Here is a 21589-nt window from a genome sequence, read left to right on the forward strand (position 1 = left end):
AAATTATATATATATATATATATGCACACACACACATACATACATAGGAAAATTGGAAGTGGGTTGCAGAAACACTCTACCCTTTCAGCATGCATTTTCTAAGAATGAGGACATTCTTCTATATAGCCACAATACCATTACCACACTTAAAATTATTCCATAACATATTAGTCCATACAGAATATATGGCTTCCTATCTGTTCTTCTGCACTTTAAAAAAGTGCTCAGTGGGCTTTTATAAAAAATGAGTATTCTGCATTCACTTAATATACCAAGAACATCTTTCCAGATTAGTGAATATAGATTTTCATAACCACTTTTATTGGCTGACTCTTCAGTCATGTACCCTCATAGAGACGAAGCAGATTAGAGGTTGGCAGGGACTGGGGGAGTGGAAACGGGGAGTTATTATATAATAGGTACAGAGTTTCAATTTGGAATGATGAAAAAGTTCTGGAAATGGGTAGTGGTGATGGTTGCACAACATTGTGAATGTGCCGCCACTGTACACTTAAAAATAGTTAAAATGGTTAAATTATATGTGATGTATATTTTATCACAATAAAAAACAAAAAATCATATATACAAGAAAAGCATTTATTACCTGTCAGTTAAAAAATGAGATGGGAGATTATGGGCTTTCCTTTTTATTTGTTAGCTAGTATTTTCTAATTTTTCTACAATGAATAATATTTTATAATAAAAATATTTAAAAGCAAAAACAACCCCAGGGTTCCTCAAGATGAGTAATAAATGGACAAATATATATCATGTTTCTGCCACGTGCAGCGTATTGAATAAAAAAACTCACCAAAGCTGAATTAGGGAAGGAAAATAATATTGAAATGAACCACTAATAGAAGATTAGGAAACATTACATCATCACCAAACTATTTTTATAAAATAATGTAGAACTTGTATATAAAAATACACTAGGACCAGGAAAAACAGCTCCCAGAGAACAGCAGGGAAATGGAGATCCCAGACAGGGAGCTGTAGATTTTGTGTTGATGGGGTGGGTGCTTCTTTCACTTTTTTGAGTACCTGCATTCTGGCTAATCTACGAGCAAATTTTAGATATAAACCAACTTGTATCCTTCATTTCAAAATGTGTAAGTTAAACTTCAAATCAACATCTGTGATTCAGTGTGGCCTGACACCTAACCCTGTAGATTCCTATGTCATCAGAGGAAATAAGCAGTTGGGTGCCCCTCCAGCAGCAGGAATGGGATCTTTCACTAGTTAAATGTCACACTGCGAAGTCACCAAGGTAGCAGTGAGGAGGTCAGTCAGGGGCTCTAGGGTTCTGTTGCTGGGGATCACTGGTTACTGCATATGCACCCAGCTACTTTAAGAATGCCCATGTTAAGACATGTATTAGGCAGTTAAAGTCAGTGGTGAAAGAGCCAGAGCAGCTGAGGCCCATGGACTGTAGGAGCCCAGACAGTTGGTTCTAGCGCCCTTGGCCTAAGCATCGGTACATTGGGACCTGCTACGAGAGTCCAGTGCACCAGGAGGTCTGGCACAGCAGCTCCTGACACACCATCTGGACCAGTTGTCCTTCCTCATCTCCTGTGCCCTTGAACACTCACTCTTGCTTAACTAACAAAGGATGTGACTGTGGCTGCCAGTGGGTGTCTTCGCTTCTCTCTCCTCCCCGACCACACACACACACACACACACACACACACACACACACACACGCACACACACACGTTTGCATGGGCAGGACATCGTCCTCGACCCTCCACCACTTTCCCTCCTTCCTTCCCTGTCCACCCTCCCCATTCACCTTGCTTAACACACCCATTTCCCACCCCAAGGGAGAAAGAAAGGAAGCTCATTGGGCACTCTTGCTGTTTGCACAACTAGGTCAAATCCTTCATTATCCTGCTTATTACCACAGTTTGGACATACTCCCTCCTCCATGGCTGCCTATGGTAAAAGCCAGAGAAAACGTTACTGACAAGGTAAGTTTATCTCCCAACACCAGCCTTATAAAAAAGTTTCATATACTTTTTCCTTTTGTGTTCACTCCTATGGTGGGTGAAGTGTAGCCTTCTGCAGTGCCAGACCCAAAAATGTTGGCCAAACCTTCCTGACTGTGAATCAGCGCTGACCGTGTTGGTGGGCCTGTGCACTGAAGCAAGTAACTCAGAATGGTGTGGAGCTGAGGAGAGTGCTTTGGGGCTCCTGCAAGGATGACTGGAGTAGAAGGGAGACTGTTGTCCTTCTCTCCAAGCAGGCCTCCCACCCTCCAAGTTCCCAAGGCCTGGCATAGCTCATAGAACTTGGGAAGTCGGTCTCCTCCCAGTTGATTTAGACTCATAAATGACAACCCTGAGTCAGCAAGCCTTCACAAGCACTGGGTAGCTCCAATGGATCATTAGAGAAGGCAAGGGATTTGCAAAGCTCTATGGTGTTTAAAGCCGTTGTACAACACTGCCCACAGATTTCTGCTGTTCCCACCTGGCCCTGAGAGGGCCTCTCGTCTGGACTCTTTCAGCTCCAGGAAAGCAGCCAGCTATTGCCAAGCTCTAGGTAAATTGTTTTTAGAGGTTCTGATCTTTCTCGGGGAAATAAGACAAAGAGGGAAGGGGCTGAAGAAATCAATCTGTGAGAAAGATTAAATTTTTTTATTATTCATGCAAACATTTTCCAACTTGGGAAGAGAGAGGGCAAAGGCGGTAGAAATGGTCTAAGAATTGAGCTCAGGTGAGATAGATATTTGAGATGTAGCCCCAAACCAACTCCAGGAGGAAACATAACAACTTATAGAAACATTTTTACCACATTTGGATAAAATACAATTTCATCCATAATTTTCAAATTCATTTCTCACTTTAAGGGAAGTTAAAACTCATATTCTTTTCCAGAGTTTACAATGATATCTGGTTTAAATATTTCCTTGTCCAGACAAGTTCCTACTTGCCTCAACAGGATCTGCAAGCTTACATGAGAGCACACTCATCCTCAATCCACCCCTTGCTCTGTCTGATAAAAAAAACTGTAGGAAGAAAAGAGAGAGAGAGTTAGTTTTAAAAATCACCATGTGTATAAAATAGAAAACCAATGACCAGAGCAGAGAATGCAGTAGCGAACTGCAGTGAGTTTTGCTTACAGATGTTAACATGTCAAAGTTCTAAGACAAAAAGAGTTCAAATCTCAGGCAGAGTTCAGTAGAGAACTTACAGATCTGGCTTTTGTAAAAATCCATGTTATTTTTTCATAATATTTCTCCCTGGTAGGCAAGTTGGGATTTCAAATCCAATATGTAGGAAAAAAGGGCTTAAAGTGTGTTTTAACTCCCAGTTGTAATAGACTTTAGCCTGGAGTAGTAACATAATCTGTTAGACTACAGGAATATGATGATGACGTTTATTAATAATGTCTTAATTTTTACAATTAACCAAGCACTTTCACCAACATTTTATTTAATATAGAGTGAAAGGACACTCTAGCCATTTTAATTTCAAAGAGTAATAGGAAAAAATGTAATAATGTCAGGAAACACTGTGGAAGACTTTGAAATGTGCAGTAAAGATAAGTGGGCATCTTTCAGGGGAATGCTCCTCCGTGGTCTGGTGTTGGCCAGCGCACCTTCATGTGAGTCCACAATGGTCTGCGCCTTTCATTGCATTGGCTGTAGGTAGTAAAAAACTGATAGTGATACAGAGGCTGTTGCTCAAGGAAATCCAAGTGAATTCTGTCTGGGTGAAGATGCAACTGATTCTGTAATGGGGAAGAGGCCAGTTTTGCATCTGTAAACCAACTCATTTCAGCATTCCTGATTGTCTGCCCATGTGTCTATTCTTCCAATTCTACTTTGAACTCATTTTTTAAAAAATACCTTCTTGGTTCCTTTATTAATTAATGAATTAAATTAAATCTTTGACATGTGTTTATTTTATTTTTGTATGAGAGTCATGGTTTTACCCTTTTGGGAAAGATTCTTTAACACTAGTATCAGGCTTACAAGACTATTTTAAGTCTAATATCACCATGTGATTTGAAACATTAAAATGAACACCTCACTTTGAAATCCCTCCAAGAGAAACACTTTAAGTAGTCATTGTTTTTAATTGAAAAATGATAAAAATATAAAGTGTCCAATCTACATAGAATACTTTGTTTTTATTATATTAGCAGAGCAAGTTAAGTTCTTACTTTTAAAATTAAATGTTCTATTTTAACTGATTTATAACAATTGAAACTGTATTTGATTCTCATGATCTTTACTACATTTTGTGATATAATCATTTATATCTGCTTAAAATTTTTGTTAAACCTGACTTAAAAATCTTTTTAACATATTACTTGGAAAGGTACAATGTCCCTTTACTTGAGAGCAATTTGTTATATTTGAGTCAAGTTAGGAAAACTATAAATAAGTTGCCATATATTTAAATTGATCAAGCTCATTAGCAAGTGGTCTGGAGGAAAAATAAAGTTGGTCAGGATCTGAATATATTCTGATTTGGGAATAGACAGTAGTTATGTCTAAGGTGGAAGAGGTACAGTGTATTACTGTAACTTCCCCCTTCAGCTAGTAATGAAGAATCCTTGAACCAAGGTCCTAGAAATATTGGTGAAACCATGGTGACTCCATGTCTGAAACCTATTCAGATATAGTTGAGGCCAGAAGGGAAGGGAGACACTGGAAAATGGAAAAACCCACTTATGAGCCTGAGATGGAGTGATGCAGTATTCTCAAAGACTCTGTCAGTGTATCCATGAGATCACAACTATTTTCCTAATAATACTAAGATGCTACTTGCCTCTTTTATTCTCATTCTTTTACCAGAACACACTACAGTTTTCTTGAGACTACGTCACATGAGATGATATCACTACAGCTAATGAAATGCATACTCATAAGTATGTTTTAAATTTTTCTCAATGTTAAGTTCTAATACAGTAAATGCAAACAATATAACTCATTTAAACAAGAGCTTCAAAACTGTTAAGAATGTAAAGGAGAAAACATTTGAGAACAAAGGGAGGAGAGGAATAAGGTACGCAGTAGCCCTCTCTCACCTGTGACTTGGGGCTAGTGGCAACATTTTTTGGTCCCATTTTCCTCATTTGCAAAACAAGGGGAGTTTGTCTCACTCCCCTTTTTACACCTTTAACACTAAGATTCTATGATCCTCCAACGCCATAGTGTTGCTAGTGCTGTGGGAGTCTGATCAGAGTTGTAGGATCACAGAATTTTAGAGGCTTAGAGAAGTTAATTAACCTCCCCAGGATCACACAGGCTGAAGAACGGTGGAATTGGGATTCTTACCTGAGTCTGTCTCACCCCAGCATCTAAGTATTTAACTATATGCCATTGTATCCTGCTCACTGTGGTGAGGAGATTGCCATGTGGGTTGCAGGGGTGGGGGAGACCCAGCTTGACTCTAAAGCCAGGTGCCTAGTCTTGGAGTTAACATTACTGGATATTTTTTGTTGTTCACCTATTTGTTTGGTGCCATTTGTAATTACTTTATGCTATGTGGAAAAAAAAAAAAACAGTTACTTCCATTGTTTCTACAGTAGCCAAATCTTTCTGCACATCTGGGAATTGGGCATAATTTTTTTTTTTTAATCCTCACCTGAGGATATTTTTTCCATTGCTTTCCAGAGAGAGTGGAAGAGGGAGAGAGAGAGAGAAACATCGATGTGAGAGAGACACATTGATTGGTTTCCTCCCGCACTCGCTCCAACCAGAGCCGGGGAACCGAGGTATGTGCCCTTGGTGGGAATTGAACCCAGGACCCTTCAGTCCTCGGGCCAATGCTCTTACCATTGAGCCAAACCAGCTAGGTCTGGGTATTATTAAAATAATAAATTTCCTAATTTATTAGGTCACACTCTAGGATTTTTTTTTGCTTGAATTTATAGAATAACATAGTACTGTAAAATATACTAACTTTTAAATAAATTTTGCTTCTTTCCAAAAGAAACTGCCACTTTAATGCTGTTTTCTGTTCATCCGTCATTGCCAGAAACTCATTTACCTGGTTTAAAAAAAAAAAAAAAATCAAACAAATATTTCCAAAGTATTTGCTCCTAGAAGTGGAATTTTATTCACAGTAATTACAGCTCAATTTTCTTGATGGAGGAGATAAGACCAGAGACCTGCTCTAATCTGAATCTGTGAAGCTAATCGTTGGCTTGGTACTGAAAACTCCCCCTTGACAAACTGGAAATCACTTGGAACTGAGGTTTAATGGTTAACTTTAGGAGCTGGTTTTAACAATAAAAAAAACAAGTGCTTATCATCAAGTGCACAATCTAAAACCTCTAAGAGGCTGCTGCTGTCCTATAGCGGCAGATGGAGAACACTCGTGGCTGACTTTATACAGCTGCATATGTGAAATACTGCTGATCCCTCCTTCTGGAAGAGCAGCCACCTTCAAAGTGTTGTTTTACCCATTGTTACTTGACTATATAAATGTCTTGTTTATTCTCCACTATGGTCCAGGGCCTGTGCCGTTATTCCTAATATTAGCTATAATTTCAATATACAACATGTAATTATTTGTTCATTAAAGAAAGCAATGTATGTTTAAATCAAGGTTGATTTTTTTCACAGACTTTTTTATTAATAAATTCATTTCTATCAAATGTCCACCAAAACAACCTATATTTTGGAGGAAGAGAATCTAATTTGGAAATATTTCTAAACATGGTTTCCTTTTTGTATTTACCGTGCAGCCCAAAGTCTCCTCAGCAACACTTCCTGTGAGATTACAGGAATGGAGGGTACCTGTGTGATCTGTAACATCAATTAGCATATCGAAGCTGAGAAAAACAGATTTAAACTTCGAAGAATCTTTGTTGCAAGTTGTACAAATGCTGGATGCTTCATTTACAATGTAACCACAGCCTGAACTGAAAAGAAACAAAGGACAATGATAAAATGTGAAGGCCCTAAGTGACAAATCTGCTTTCTAGCAGAAGAATTATCACTTAGAAGTCTAAATCAGAGTGAGTAATTTCAGAATGCTCAGCACTGCGCAGGATACAAGACAGACATACAAAATTACAAGAAAGAATACAACACGTGTTCTCAGTCTCATTTTCAGTATTTGCGATTCATCTGAAACTGGGATAGTAAGCTCACTGCCCGGCTCCCTACCTTCCAGTGCTGGATGCTGCCCAGGCTCACTTCCCTCCTGGGGCCTTCCTTTCCTGCCCCCCAGCCTCCACCCCTTCCCTTCTCTGCATAGCTGCAGAATTTGTCCTTCAGCACTCACTGTATCTTGTCACACCCTATTTCTTGTTATTGCAGGTATGTCCATCTTATCTCCCTGGTTCGGTGCTCTAAGGGCAGGAATCGCGTCTTGCGCCTAGAAAGCCTAGGTTCCACAGACGCTCACTTGATGGTATTGCATTATGTCTTCTTCACACCTACAGAAAAGCCCTAGGGTTGGGCAGGTTCACACCCTAAATGCTGTTAGTACTGCTAGTGACACATTCGCCTCTCTTTAATTGGCAATTACATGCTATTTCATATTTTTGAAGCAGGTCCTACTTTAGCCAATTTGGAAAGGACTGATTCACATTTCTGAAGAAGAGAGAGTGATCTGAAGATAGTAGTTTCTTATCTAGCCACAGATCACTTTTAAAGTAAATTTTAGATGCTTTTCTTCACATATCAATACTAAAGATGTAGGAAAATGAGACAAAAATTATTTAAATTTGTGAAAAATATTTTTCAAAAAGTGAATACCTGCCTTACACAGTAGCCTCTACATTCGTTTTTTAAACTTTAATACCAAATCATAAAATGTTTTAAAAACCCATTGATCAACTGCCCTGGCCTGGTAGCTCAGTTGGTTAGAGCATCCTCCCCATACACCAAGGTTGTGCGTTTGATCAGGAATGCATAATAAATAAGTGGAACAACTGGATCTCTCTTTCTCTATCTCTCTCTCCTTCCGTCTCTCTCTATCAAAATAAAAAAAATCCAGCCCTGGCCAGGTGGCTTAGTTGGTTGGAGCATTGTCCTGTACACCAAAGTCGTAGGTTCGATTCCCTGTCAGGACACATACCTAGGTTGCTGGTTCAATCCCCTGTCGGGTCATGTACAGGAGGCAACCAATCAAGGTTTCTCTCTCACATTGATGTTTCTCTCTCTCTCTCAAAATCCATAAAAACATATCCTCAGGTGAGGATTTAAAAACAAAAATCCATAGGTCAATATCTTGACTGTGGTGGTAGGTACACAAACCCATGCATGTGATAAAACTATATAGAACTTAATACACACACATATACACACATGCACACAAATGAGCACATGTCAATCTGGAAAAATTTGAATAAAATAAGTGGATTGAATTAAGGAAACAGAGCAAAGTGCACATGGGCTCTCTCTGTATTATTTCTTTTTCTTTTTTTTTCGTTTAATCCTCACTCAAGGATATTTTTTCCATTGCTTTTTAGAGGGGATGGAAGGGAGGGAGGGAGGGGGGAGAGAGAGAGAGAGAGAAACATTGATGTGAGAGAGACATGTGGATCAGTTGCTTCCCACATGTGGCCCCACAGGATTGAACCAGCAACCCAGGTATAAGCCCATGACTGGGAATCAAATGCAGGACCCTTCAGTGCATGGGCCAATGCTCTAACCACTGAACTACTGGCCAGGGCTCTCCATATTATTTCCTAAACCTCCATGTTAAACCTAGAACTATCTCAAAAATTTTTAATTACCAAAACCCATAAGGAGATTTTCACAATAACAGTTTGGACACTTTTTGCCAACCATCTTTTGGATGAGACTATTTACTGGGGTTTACTTTTCTATGCAAGTAGATATTCTGTCCTCTGAGTATTTGGAAATCATTCATCATACAGTTGAAAATAATGTTTTTAATGCTGTCACTTGCTCTATAATGTGGCAACCAAAATTATTTTCTAATACATTATAAAACAACAGCTTGCCATTTCAGTTAAAAGTTTCTGGCAGTATCATATCTTTATAGTTTAGGACTGCAGAAACATAGTACATTAATTTTGTTTTAAAAGGCAATTATAATCTTTGCATATAAATAGTTTGCCATGGAAACTTCAGGTTATTTATTTATACATTTTCTCTCAAATGTATAACCACTGTGATGTCCAAGAATAACTTAGACTTTTATAGAAGTTAAAATTTATTAACAATACTTGTTTTTTCTTACAAGAATGAATTTACTAAAAGCAACTTGGCTGCTTACCATCTATTTCGAACTACTTTTGTAGTTTCATCATCAATGTTCAGTGTAGAAATGTAAGCATAAAGAATGCCATAAAAAGGATCAGCTTTCCCTTCATTCTTCAAAGCTTTTACCTTTACTTGTTCAACTGTATAGACATCAACTACTGTATTTACTAAAAATAAAAAGAAGTTATTATAGCTCTCTCTGTATATATTCTAAGAACTCCAAAGAATTATATCCAAATAGAAAAGCTACAAAGTTCAAATGAGAACATGTAGAAGCTTCAGTTAAGTAACAGAAAAAATATTATATTTGTTATATTAAAACTGATTATATAAGTGGACATAAAAGCAAAAAATAACAAAAAATAGGAAATTAGTCTTCATTAAAATGAAGAATGTATGATCATCAGAAGATGCCATTACAGGGGTGAAAAGGAGAGCTACACAGTGGAAGATGCTAGCAATCTATAAAGAGACAAAGGATTTATATCCAGAATATCTAAAGAATTCTTAAAAACCAATGATAAAAAGAAAATCAACTCAATTTTTTAGCTCTCATCAGATTGACAAAAGGTTATAGAAAGTTCCAAGAGTTTTAAACTACTTTTAAAACTGGAAATATAGCAGTTACAGAATAAGAATATGGTACCTTTCACTATGTAAAACAAAACTTTACAGGCCCCAATCTTGAAGTTTTAAAAATTCAAATAATATTTAAAGGTCACTTACAATTTATAGATTCTTTCAAATAACTGTCAATTGCATCATCCAGAGGACTTGTTTCTTTATTTTCTCTTATAAAATTCAATAAGATGTTAGCTTCTGGTGTCTCTTAAATTGAAAATGCATAATAATTAGAAATCAACCTGGTTACTTTTTAAATAATTGCGAATGACGCAAAATTATTTTTTTAACTTTTGCCCATTTTAATAATAAAAGGAAGTGAAATAAAAGAATGTAAAGGAGAGTACATAACTAAGAGAAGTACACAAATAGACTGTTAAAACAATCCCATTCGGGAGGTGCTTTTTTTTTTTAATACTCATCTGAGGATATTTTTTCCATTGATTGTTGCCTCTTGCACGCTGGAGGTGCTTTTTTAAAAAAATAATATTTTACTACCAATTTGTGTTATGTGAATTGGGACAAATAAAATTTTAAAATGTGAAATTAAGCAAAAAGATAAACTCACCCACTCTCTCCTTCTACATGTCTATTTAGTATAAAGGCATTATACAGAACTTTAATGTCCTAAAAATGTATGGTTTTTTATTCATAGATATTTATAGCTTATTTATTCTTCTGGTTTTTTTAAAATATGTTTTTATTGATTTTAGAGACAGAGGAAGGAAGAGGGAGAGAGATAGAAACATCAATGATGAGTCATTGATCGGCTGCTTCCTGCACCCCCCCCCCCACTGGGGATTGAGCCCGAAACCCTGGCATGTGCCCTGACTGGGAATCGAACCTCAATCTCCTGGATCCTAAGGCGGTACTCAACCACTGAGCCACACTGGCTGGACTATTGTTCATATTCTTCATCTTTTTTTTCTTCTTCTTAAAGAAGACCCTTTAACATTTCATGTAATACTGGGTTGGTGGTGATGAACTCCGTTAGCTTTTTCTTGTCTAGGAAGCTCTTTATTTGTCCTTTGATTCTAAATGATAGTTTTGCTGAATAAAGTAACCTTGGTTGTAAATCCTTGCTTTTCATCACTTCAAATATTTCTTGCCAATTCCTTTTAGCCTGCAAAATTTTTGTTGAGAAATCAGCTGACAGTTATGGGAGCTCCCTTGAGGTAACTAACTGCTTTTCTCTTGATGCTTTTAAGATTCTCTCTTTGTCTTTAAACTTTTGCATTTTGATGTGTCTTGGTATGTGCCTCTTTGGGTTCATCTTATATGAGATGCTCTGCACTTCCTGAACTTGTATGTCTAAATCCTTGATCAGTTTAGGGAAGTTTACTGTCGTTATTTTTTTCAAATAGTTTTTCAATTTCTTGCTCTCTCTTGTCCTTCCAGTACCCCCACAATGCAAATGTTGGTATGCTTGAAGTTGTCCAAAAGGCTCCTTACATTATCTTCATTTTTTTGGATTCTTTTTTCTTTTTACTGTTCTGATTGGGTGTTTTTTGCTCCCTTATATTCCAAATCGCTGATTTGATTCTCGGCTTCATCCACTCCACTGTTATTCCCTGTAAATTATTCATTTCAGTTAGTGTCTCCTTCATTTCTCACTAGTTCTTCTTTACACTGTTGAGGTTCTCACTGAGTTCATGGAGCATCTTTATAACCAGTGTTTTGAGTTCTGCATCTAGTAGATTGCTTGTCTCCATTTTGTTTTATTCTTTTTCTGGAGTTTTGTTCTTTCATTTGAGGTGATTCTTTGTCTCCTCATTTTCCTTGTGTTTGTTTCTATGTATTAGGTAGACTGCTATGTCCCCTGGGCTTGGAAGACATAATGTAGAGGATGCCCTATAGGGCCCAATGGTACAGCTTCCCCGAACTGGGTGCCCCCCACCCTGTGTGGGGCTGTATACACCCTCTTCTTGTAGTTTACCTTAATTGCTGTTGGCATGTCAATGGGAGGGATTTACCCCCAGGCCAATCAGCTGCAAGGACTGGCTGCCACCACTGACCACTGACCTCTGACCACCATGGAGGATCATCTGTGCTGGGGCTCACCCCACATAGCAGGACTTACTTCAGTGGGGCTCTGGTGCCTGCTGAGTCAGCCCCTTGAGTGTGTTCCTTGCAGAAGTGGTAGGCTGGTGATGCTTTAATGTGGTCTGAAGCTGTCCACTGGGTGTGCTGGCTCTAGGGCCTCCAGGGAGGTGCAGGCCAAGGTTGGCTACTGCCTGTGTTTTGCCTGGGACACCTGGCACAAGTTACAAAGTGATCTGCTGATGGCTACTACTTGTGCTGGGCTTGGTGGTGCCCAGGCCAGGCCAAGCTGTGAACCAAGGCTGACTACTGCTAGTGCCAAGCCTGGGGCGACTTAACAAGAGGTATGGGGGCTTGCTGAGGCCAGATGCTGCTTGTTTGAGAGATTTTAGGAAAATTCGAAGCATGAGCCAAGACAGGCCATTCTTATGGAAAAGTCACTGGAAAGAGCCTGAGTTGAGTGGGACAGGGCCTCAGGAAATCACCAGGGTGGAGCAAACAGTGTGAGCCAAGTTGATGGAGCCCCAGATATGGTACCCGTCTGCCAGCTCTGTGGAAGGAGGGCTCATCAAAGGAACAGTGGCCTCTGCCAGCACTTCTGTCTGGCAGAAAGCTGCCCCTCCCCAGCTCTTGCCCTGATGCTGGACAATTCAGTTCCTCCCCATATGTCTCTGGTGCCTTTAAAGCTACTGCCCCACACTGGAGCTCAAAGGGAATGAGTTCAAGTTACCCTGTGCATGGACCCTTTAAAAGGAACAGCCTGGGACTCCAGCAGCCTCCAGTTCCCTCAACCTCAATCCCCACTGGTTTTTACAGCCAGAAGTTATGGGGACTTCTCTTTCCAGCACTGGAACCCTGGGTTGGGGGGGCCTGGTGTGGGGCTGAGACCCCCCGCTCCTCATCTCTCCCAGTTTTTATCTGCCACATGTGGGTGTGGGACCAGCCCAATCCATGTCTCCCTTCTACCAGTTTTGATGTGGCTTCTTCTTTAATTCCCTAGTTGTAGGATTTCCATTCAGCTTGATTTTAGGCATTTCTGAATGACAGTTGTTCTGTAGTTTAGTTGTTATTTTTATATGACCCCAAATTATTTTTAATGGTAAAAAGTAAATACATAAAAGAATGCAATCAAATAAAATATTAGGCAGCCATTAACAATGTGAAGTAGCATTCTATTAACATGGATAGATGTATACCAGCTATTGTTAATGTAATGAGCAGCTGTGGTGGGGGCGGGGGAGAGAGAGCGATCTATGTGTTGTTCCACTTATTTATGCATTGTTGGTTGATTCTTGTATGTGCCCTGACTGGGGATCGAACCTACAACCTTGGTGTATCAGGACAATGCTCTAACCAACTGAACTACCTGGCCAGGGCATCATTTTCTTCTTAAATATCTCATAATTCACGTATGTGTTACCTTTATTGTTTATCATCTGTCTCTCCCTGGTAGAATGTGAGCTCCATGAAAGTGGAGATACTTGTGCTTTGTCCCATTACACAGCATGTGCTCAGTAGATGAGAGTTCAACAAAGAACAAATCATTGAGTGTCATATCACCTCCCATGATGCTGCTTTTAAAGAGACAACAGTTCTGTGGTGGATGTGAAGATCCAATATACTTATTTTAAAAAACAGAGTCTTGTTATTTTACATCTTATATCATAGTAATTAATTCTACTTTTCAAAATTCTGATAATTATCTGGTCAAAAATATAAAGTTGCTTTATGGTACTCAGTAACTATTGATGCTTTGCTATTGACCAGTAGAGTGAGCTTATGTTTAAAATGGAATGCTACTGCCCGGCCGGGCGTGGCTCAGCGGTTGAGCGTCGACCTAGGATCCAGGCGATCGGGGTTTCGATTCCCAGTCAGGGCACATGCCCGGGTTGCGGGCTCCATCCTCAGTCGGGGAAGGCAGCCGATCCATGACTCTCTCATCATTGATATTTCTATCTCTCTCTCTCCCTCTCCTTTCCTCTCTCTGAAATTAATAAAGATATATTTTTTAAAAATAATAAAATAAAACAAAATGGCATGCTACTATATTTATATCTTCTTGAGACTGTGAAGGGTAACTCCATTTATGGGAGTTCTGCACTCTTCTTCAGTGTTGGGCTGACCGCTCTCTGCACCACAGAGCACTCTGAGGTTGCTTAACGCACCAACTCCCTATTTCCCCAGGTCCTGCTCCCCTGATTTCATGCTGGAATAAGTTACAATTCCTTTCAACAACCACTCCAGTGGGTCTGTTGGACATTTAATTACAGTTATGAACTAATGATACTACACATATGTTCTCAGTGCTCTAGCACTAAGTTATTTAAATGTAGTGAAACTGAATTTATTTTAAGTAGTCAATAATTTAGGTTACACAATCAATAGCATTGTTCTCTCAAAAATCATCACAAGGAATTATGCTTTAAAAATGAGTCTGGTTTTTCATTTTTCTTTAGTAAAGAAATCAAAGAATATATCTTATTGTGTTTTAAAAAGTCATATAAAACAATCTTTCATTTCTAATTCAAATGAGATCTAAGCTTTGTTTTCATTCTTAAATACACAAATATGGGAATATGTGATACAGTCATTTCCAAAGGGATAAAAAAAATTCAGATAACCTTTTACCTGGATTAGTTGTAATAATGGTTTTTGAGATTACAGTTGCTGTCATGCAGTTTCGAAATTTGTCAAAATTTATTCTTACATCTGAGGCAAATATTACTGTTTGGGGAAAAAGCCATTTTTAAATTATTACATGGAGGATAAAAAATGACAAATATTGAACACAGTCATTGAAGTATGGTACCTGTTTCTCGTGGCATCCATCTCTGTGCAAGTAGAATGGATTCGTTATCCCAACTGCACGTTTTTAAAAAAAGAAGTGATAAAAATAAAATACATTAGAAAAACTGGAAGCAAACGTTATTTACCAAAAAAAGAATGCCTTAAGCACTGGGGTTAACCATCCCCTATATGGTCAAAGGCACAAGTTAAAGATGCAGTTTCTCCTGCATATTGCAGGGCTACACTTGTCTGTTTCACAGAGCATTTAACATCTACATGATCAATCATTCCTCCAATACTATTAACCTCTAACAACTTCTGTTCCATCAATTCCTTCTTTTCCCATCACTCAGGTCACTCCTGGCTTCTTGGAACTGAGTGACTACAAGTCTAAAGACTTTAAAGTCACTCTTTCAGACTATTAAGCGAGGGCCCCCACAATGGATAAACTGCTCAGGGAACTTGAAGGCTTATTTCAAATTAAGTACCTAATTTGGTACCAAGGCATCTGGAGTCTAAACAACACCATGTAATACCCTGTAGTACTTCAGAATGTAGTCCTACCCGGCATCTGACACACCAGAAGCCCCACAGAACCCAGCCTATGACAACACTTGCTTTTCTATCATCTTTCCATGGCCTGGATACCCAAAGAAATATGGAAAGTCTAACATGTTCATTATTAATGAGACCTAATAAATCACCATTTTTAATAAAAGAGAGTGCAAGAATACACCAGTCACAGTGAGTCCATCTACACAATCCCATGTCATCTAAAGATCTCATTTTAAAGTAATCTTACCACACCAACTGTAACAACTCAAAAGACAAGAGTGAGGTTTATTTTTTAAATATAATTTCTTTCTTATCATTACTCATCTCCTGATATTAAATCCATCATATTTTTGATAAAATAAAAATGTTCTGCCTTGATAATAGCAGGGATTTCACATTTTGGAACAGATATTGGTAGGTTACCATATCATTGCAAAAGAAGACTCCATCTCATCATAGAGTTTAACTTCACACCTCTGGCCTTTTCTTCGGTCTGAAGTTGTAAAGTATTTTGGCTCTCCAACCTTAGAAATTGAAGGAAATTGTTATTCTTCATCTATAATTGTAGAGGTACTTAATATTGTTGATGGAAATATTCAGATGTTTACCCTTTAAACAGCAAATAAGAAATATCAGAATAGTAAGAATCACTAATATACATTTTATGATTTAAAAGCATCTCTCTCTAAACTAGGTGTATTTAACTGATGTTAAACAGTTTGATTGAAGAGAAGTACAGATATATGTATTTTAAGTTAAGACTATGGGGTCTTTTCAACATATCAGAACAAATGCTCCATGACAAGCCCACGGATGTCATCTATGTGGACTCACTGAGGATAGAAAGTATATTTTCAACATCTGTGTGCCCCATGGCTTAGTATAGGGCCTGGCAAAGAATTCATGTGACTAGATGACTTGGTCTCTCTGAGCCTCTGTGTCCTCATCTTTCCAGTGCAGGTATGAATATCAATATCTCCTTTGTGTCTTTATAAGACAAGGTGGTAAGGACCAAATGAGGGATGTTTGGGAAAGTGCTTTGACACGGTCTGATTCAATCCACACTGTGGGGTAAGAGGATCGTGAAAATGAAGGTGAACTCAGGGGCCCTTCTGTCACCCCAGGGGTTCTCACATTGAACAGCAGGCACCTCTGACAGTCACATAGCAATGGCCCAAGCACAGACAATCAGCTGGCTTCCCCCTATGCCACTGTCACCACTGCATCTATTAGCAGCTCTGAGCTCCATGGGAAGGAGCTGAAGAAAGACTCATAGCTACCAGCAGAATAGTAGTATCTAGAACGAAAGTTGGAGGAAAGTACAGCCAGAGTGTGAAAGACGCCTGCCATACCACAGCACACAAGAAAATTGTACAAAAAAGAGTTTTAAAGTAAAGAGACGTAAGCAGAGGTAAGAAGGAAGAGAGCAAGTTAACTAAAAATGTAAAGAAAGGAAATGTAGGAGGGATGGAAGCAAAATAGGAGAAGGAAGGCAGTGAAAAAAGGAAGTAATGTAGCCTGGCTAGTGTGGCTCAGCTTTTGAATGTCGACCTATGATCCAGGAGATCGAGGTTTGATTCCCGGTCAGGGCACATGCACCGGTGGCAAGCTCGATCCCCAGTGGGGGGCGTGCGGGAGGCAGCCGATCAATGACTCTCATCACTGATGTTTCTATCTTTCTCTCTTCCTCTCCCTTCCTCTCTCTGAAATAAAAAAAAAAATTAATTTTAATTAAAAAAAAGTAGTAATGTAATCCTATGGAAGAAGGTACCAGACTCATAGGGTGGAGGTGCATGGAAAAAGTTGTAGGTTTTTGCTCATGTTCATACTGAGTGTTAGAAAATTCTTACTATGTTGTAATATAATGACATTATATAGTATTGCAGGGAAACTGAGAGATCATATCCTGCCTTTAAGTAAGATTGAACCTAAATTGCTGAGAAAGTGATTTCTCCTACTTCTCACAATTGCCCCATAGGGTGTTTATTTCTCCATCCTGGATTATATTGAGTGCTCACCTTGTGGCTGGCACTGTGCTAGGCTGGAACTAGAGTGATGAACAAAGCAGACATGCCTCTGCCATCAAGGGCCTGTCATCAGGTATAGTTAACACTCTTATTGGCTAGTCATTTAATAAGGAAAAGCAATTAGCAATTACTAACAACATTAACTACAAGTACCTAAGTCAATTTCCTTTCTTTTTTTTTTTTTTTTTTTTTGTATTTTGACTACCATCATTCCAAACATTGAGAAACTGATATTGTCCCTTTAATTTTCTTTGTATACTTTACTTTATGAAACTTAAATTTTAAGGTCCACCTCTTAGTCCAGCCAAGTGACTCTAGTCTGTCCAACAGAGTTCAAAACTTGGGCAATAATTAAGTAAAAGGGAGATTCTGATGCAACAAATGGTGAAACACTCCCAGAGCCCCACAGAGTGGTGTCCTTCCCTGCTTTTCACCACATGGTACTGTGCAGTAGGTCACCAGGCCCCTAGTACAGTTCAGTTGGGTATTCTCCCTCCCTCCCTCCTCCATCTCAGGACAGCTTTGGGAACAAGCACAGAATTGGTTCCTTGATTTATACAACTTATACCCCTTTAAGCAACTTCATGAAAATCTTCAAATCAATGAATTTACTCTCTTCATTTGCATCTTTAACCAAAGTATAAAAGTTTCTCATATGGTTGGTGGGTCGTTTACCAGTGTGTGTTGCATTTACACTCAAATATGATTTCATGTTGGTGCTATTCATTCACAGATAAAATGCTACTTAAACTTTAATGAGAGGTGATACTGTTGCCTTAATTCAACTGACTACAGATCAAGGCAGAGGAATATTTACTCCAGCTGGTTACTAGTTTCCAAACACAAAATAAGTGATAGAATTCCCCCGCCAATTTGAACTTGGCTTTGTTGAGGTTTAAACTTACCGACCTCACAGCTGCAAGCACATTAATAATTCTTCCATCAAGACTGTGTCCATTTGCAACAATGTCACCCAATGAATAATAATCCCGAGACTCTTTAACAGGTAAGCGTATCAAAGAAAGTAACTTGGTGTCCACTTCATAACTGGAACAAACTTTTACTGTTGAGTGATCTTCACTGAGCAGCAGTTTACAGTCACTAAATTGCAAAAACACACACAAAAAGTTACTGTCAAATGATTTTTTTAAGTAGAAAAATACTTCCAGGTTCAGTTAAATTATTTTTTCTTGTAATTTAGACTATATTAAGAAAAATTCTACACTTTTAGAAACATTGAAAAAAAATGTAGTAAAATATTTTTTGTCTGAAATATATTTTCATTAAGAAAATGTTTTGAGGACCAATTTGTGCCTGAATGCTAAGCATACCAGTTATCTGGCCTTGCCCAAGACTCTGAGCTTCAGTTTCCTTCTCTGTGAAATAAAGGTATAAAAGCACTCTATACCATGTTCATTATCTGTATACAGATATCTGTATCTCTAAACACTGACCAACCCGCCTACAGACTTTAAATCAAGGACTGCGCTTCACTTACTCCTGTTGTGCTCTGTATCGAGTAGATGCACAATATTAACAACTGAACTTGAGGTGCTCTTCCCCTTCCAGCCAATCGACTCCCAAGTCCCCTTCATGGAGTCAATTTCCAGCCCTCTAATCCAGCCCCTCCTCCCCAACTAGTGCTTTAGGTATTTACCTCATCACTTCTCACCCAAACTATGGCCCTGTCTCCTCCTAAGGTAGGCAAAGTAATCTTAACCCACAAATATTAGTATATTATTTCCCAGTTCAAAGGCCTTCCAGGTAGCCATCACCAAAGAATGAAGTTGTTACAATGGGCAAAGTTGTCTGTGAAATGTTTCTGCTTCTCTCTCAAGCTTTTTCTCCTGCTGCTCCCCTGCCCTTGCCCTATATCAACCGTATCAAACAACTAGCTATGAAACTGACTTTTTTTAACCATCACCTGAGGATATTTTTCCATTGCTTTTCAGAGAGAGCGGAAGGGGGAGAGAGAGAGAAAGAGAGAGAGAGGGAGAGAGAGAGAAACATTGATGTGAGAGAGACACATCGATTGGTTGCCTCCTGCACATGCCCTGGCCAGGGCCCAGGATCAAGCTTGCAACCAAGGTATGGGCCCTTGACTGGAATCGAACCCAAGGCCCTTCACTCCTCGGGCCAATGCTCTAACCACTGAGCCAAACTGGCTAAGGCGAAACTGACATTTTTAGACAAAAAATAGTCACACATCACCATTTCCATATGGTTCAACCTACTATTAACTGTTCTGGAAAATGTCAGGTTTCATGTTTGTTCTCTCTTCCAAGAATGCTCTTCCCCCCACTCATTCATTTATTCATTCATTTCATAAATATTTACTGAGAGCTTATTCTGTGCCAGACCATAGTCTAGGCACAAGGGATATGGTGGTGAAGAAGACAGACAAGACCTTTGATCTCACGGAGTCCACATGGGTGAGAAGGAGACATGACAATTAATCAAATAATCTCAGATAGTGATTGGGGTTTTGATGATAACAAACAGCACAGGGAAAAGTCCTAGTAATGAACTGGAAGGGCTGGTACAGACAGGATAGATGGGAAAGGCCTAAGGAGGAGACATTCAAGTGGACACTTCAAAGAAGAGAAGGAACAAATGAGTCAGGCTGAGAATGGGCTTCACCTGAACCTGCCTCTTTGCTCAGCTTCACCACCTCCCCACACCCCCCAACCCTATCCTTACTGGCTGCTCCTGAGAGCTCACCTTCAACAAATAATTTGCACAAAAACCCTCCTTCAGGCTCTGCTTCCAGAGAACCTGAACTAAGATAGTAAGGCATGTGAGTAGAGTTGTACTATGATATGAAAATATACGTATGTGACTTTCAAGATTTATTTTTCTTCTCATTGTTCCACTTTATGTGACTACAGTCAAATTTTTGTACATGTAAGAATGAGAATGAAAGTACTAAAAACAAAGCTATTTTTTCATGTAACCCTATATTGAAGTAAATTGTTTCATAATCAAAATAAACGCTGTGTGCCCTGACCAGTGTGGCTCAGTTGGTTGAAGCGTCGCCCTGTGCACTGAAGGGTCACAGGTTTGGTTCCCAGTCAGAGCACATACCCAGGTTTCGGGTTTGAACCCCCCTCCCCCTGTTGGGGCCGTACAGAGGCAACTGATAGATGTTTCTCTCTCACATCAATGTTTTTCTTTCTCTCTCTCCCTCTCCCTTTCTCTCTCTCTAAAATCAATATTAAAAAAATATCCTCAGGTGAGGGTTAAAAATAATAATAAAATAAACATTGTGAAGAAGAATTAAAGACCTAATTTTCAAATTGAAGTATACACCTTTAGTAAACTCTCTGCTAACTTGACATGCAAAAATTCATTAGTAATGATCATTACAGCACAAAGCTTGCTGAACTCTGTGCTGGATATTTACCTAGGAGTTGCAGGGCTGAATTTTTCTTCTCTTTCTAATTCCTTTCGTTGGATCAGGGGATTTTCAATTATCACTAAAACAGATGGGAAAGTATGACGCTATTACAAAAAAGTAATAGGATAAGTAAAAAACAACCGTACATAATAATAAACATTATAATGTTATTTCTAATTTCTGAGTTAGTGTTATATATCCTTCCCAATCGTTTTCTTGTGTCACTGTGAAAAACAGAATCCTAGAATATGACCATCAATTTGACCCCAGATGACATTTCTTCTTTTTTTTTTAATCCTCACCTGAGGATATTTTTTTCCATTGCTTTTCAGAGAGAGTAGAAGGGATAAAGAGAGAAAGAAATATCGATGTTTTGAGAGACACATCAATTGGTTGCCTCCCGCAAGCTCCCTGACCAGGGTTGAGTCTGCAACTGAGGTACATGCCCTTGGTCAGAATAGATCCCGGGACCCTTCAGTCTGCCGGCTGGCTGACTCTCTAACCACTGAACCAAACCAGCTAAGGTCAGATGACATTTCTTACGCCTTGTGTTTAAATCCCAACATATGACCCACATTAATATTACTTTATTGATTAGTTACACTGAACATTTTATTTGATTACAAGATGCCCTTCTATAAACACTTAATTGATCTTCACCCAATTCACAGTTGCTTTTGGAAAATAATAGTGGTGGGATAGAAAGAGCAATGCAAAATCTGAGTCCTGATTTGAGTTCCACAACTTAATAAGTTTATGAATTAACATTTTAGGGTTTCCATTTTCTTATGGTCTATGTTAGACCTTTTTGTGCTCTATTTTGCTAATTACTCACACAATCATTCCCTTTTTACAAATGAAAAAATTGAAGCTCACAAAGGTTAAATAACTTTCTTGAGGTTTTATATCTAGAAAGTAGTAGAGCTAGAATTAGAATTGCTCTGATTCAAAAATCTGTAATCTCGC

At 38.8% G+C, this 21589-nt stretch overlaps 1 protein-coding gene across 1 annotated transcript in view; it reads right to left on the reverse strand.

The window, feature by feature from the left end:
* Nucleotides 1-2622: 2622 nt before the first annotated feature.
* MEIOB (meiosis specific with OB-fold) overlaps nt 2623-21589 on the reverse strand; it is a 30589-nt gene continuing 11622 nt past the window's right edge. Inside the window, exons 5-14 of the mRNA XM_081132695.1 lie at nt 20630-20702; nt 18132-18327; nt 15623-15723; nt 14667-14719; nt 14486-14581; nt 9923-10024; nt 9210-9363; nt 6696-6879; nt 5916-6002; nt 2623-3007 (exon numbers count right to left, since the gene is read on the reverse strand). Of these exons, the coding sequence (XP_080988821.1) occupies nt 2897-3007; nt 5916-6002; nt 6696-6879; nt 9210-9363; nt 9923-10024; nt 14486-14581; nt 14667-14719; nt 15623-15723; nt 18132-18327; nt 20630-20702 (1157 nt within the window). The 3' untranslated portion in view covers nt 2623-2896. The remainder of the gene's footprint in view (nt 3008-5915; nt 6003-6695; nt 6880-9209; nt 9364-9922; nt 10025-14485; nt 14582-14666; nt 14720-15622; nt 15724-18131; nt 18328-20629; nt 20703-21589) is intronic.

Source organism: Miniopterus schreibersii (assembly GCF_964146895.1).
Source record: "Miniopterus schreibersii genome assembly, chromosome: 3".
NCBI classification, from domain to species: domain Eukaryota; kingdom Metazoa; phylum Chordata; class Mammalia; order Chiroptera; family Miniopteridae; genus Miniopterus; species Miniopterus schreibersii.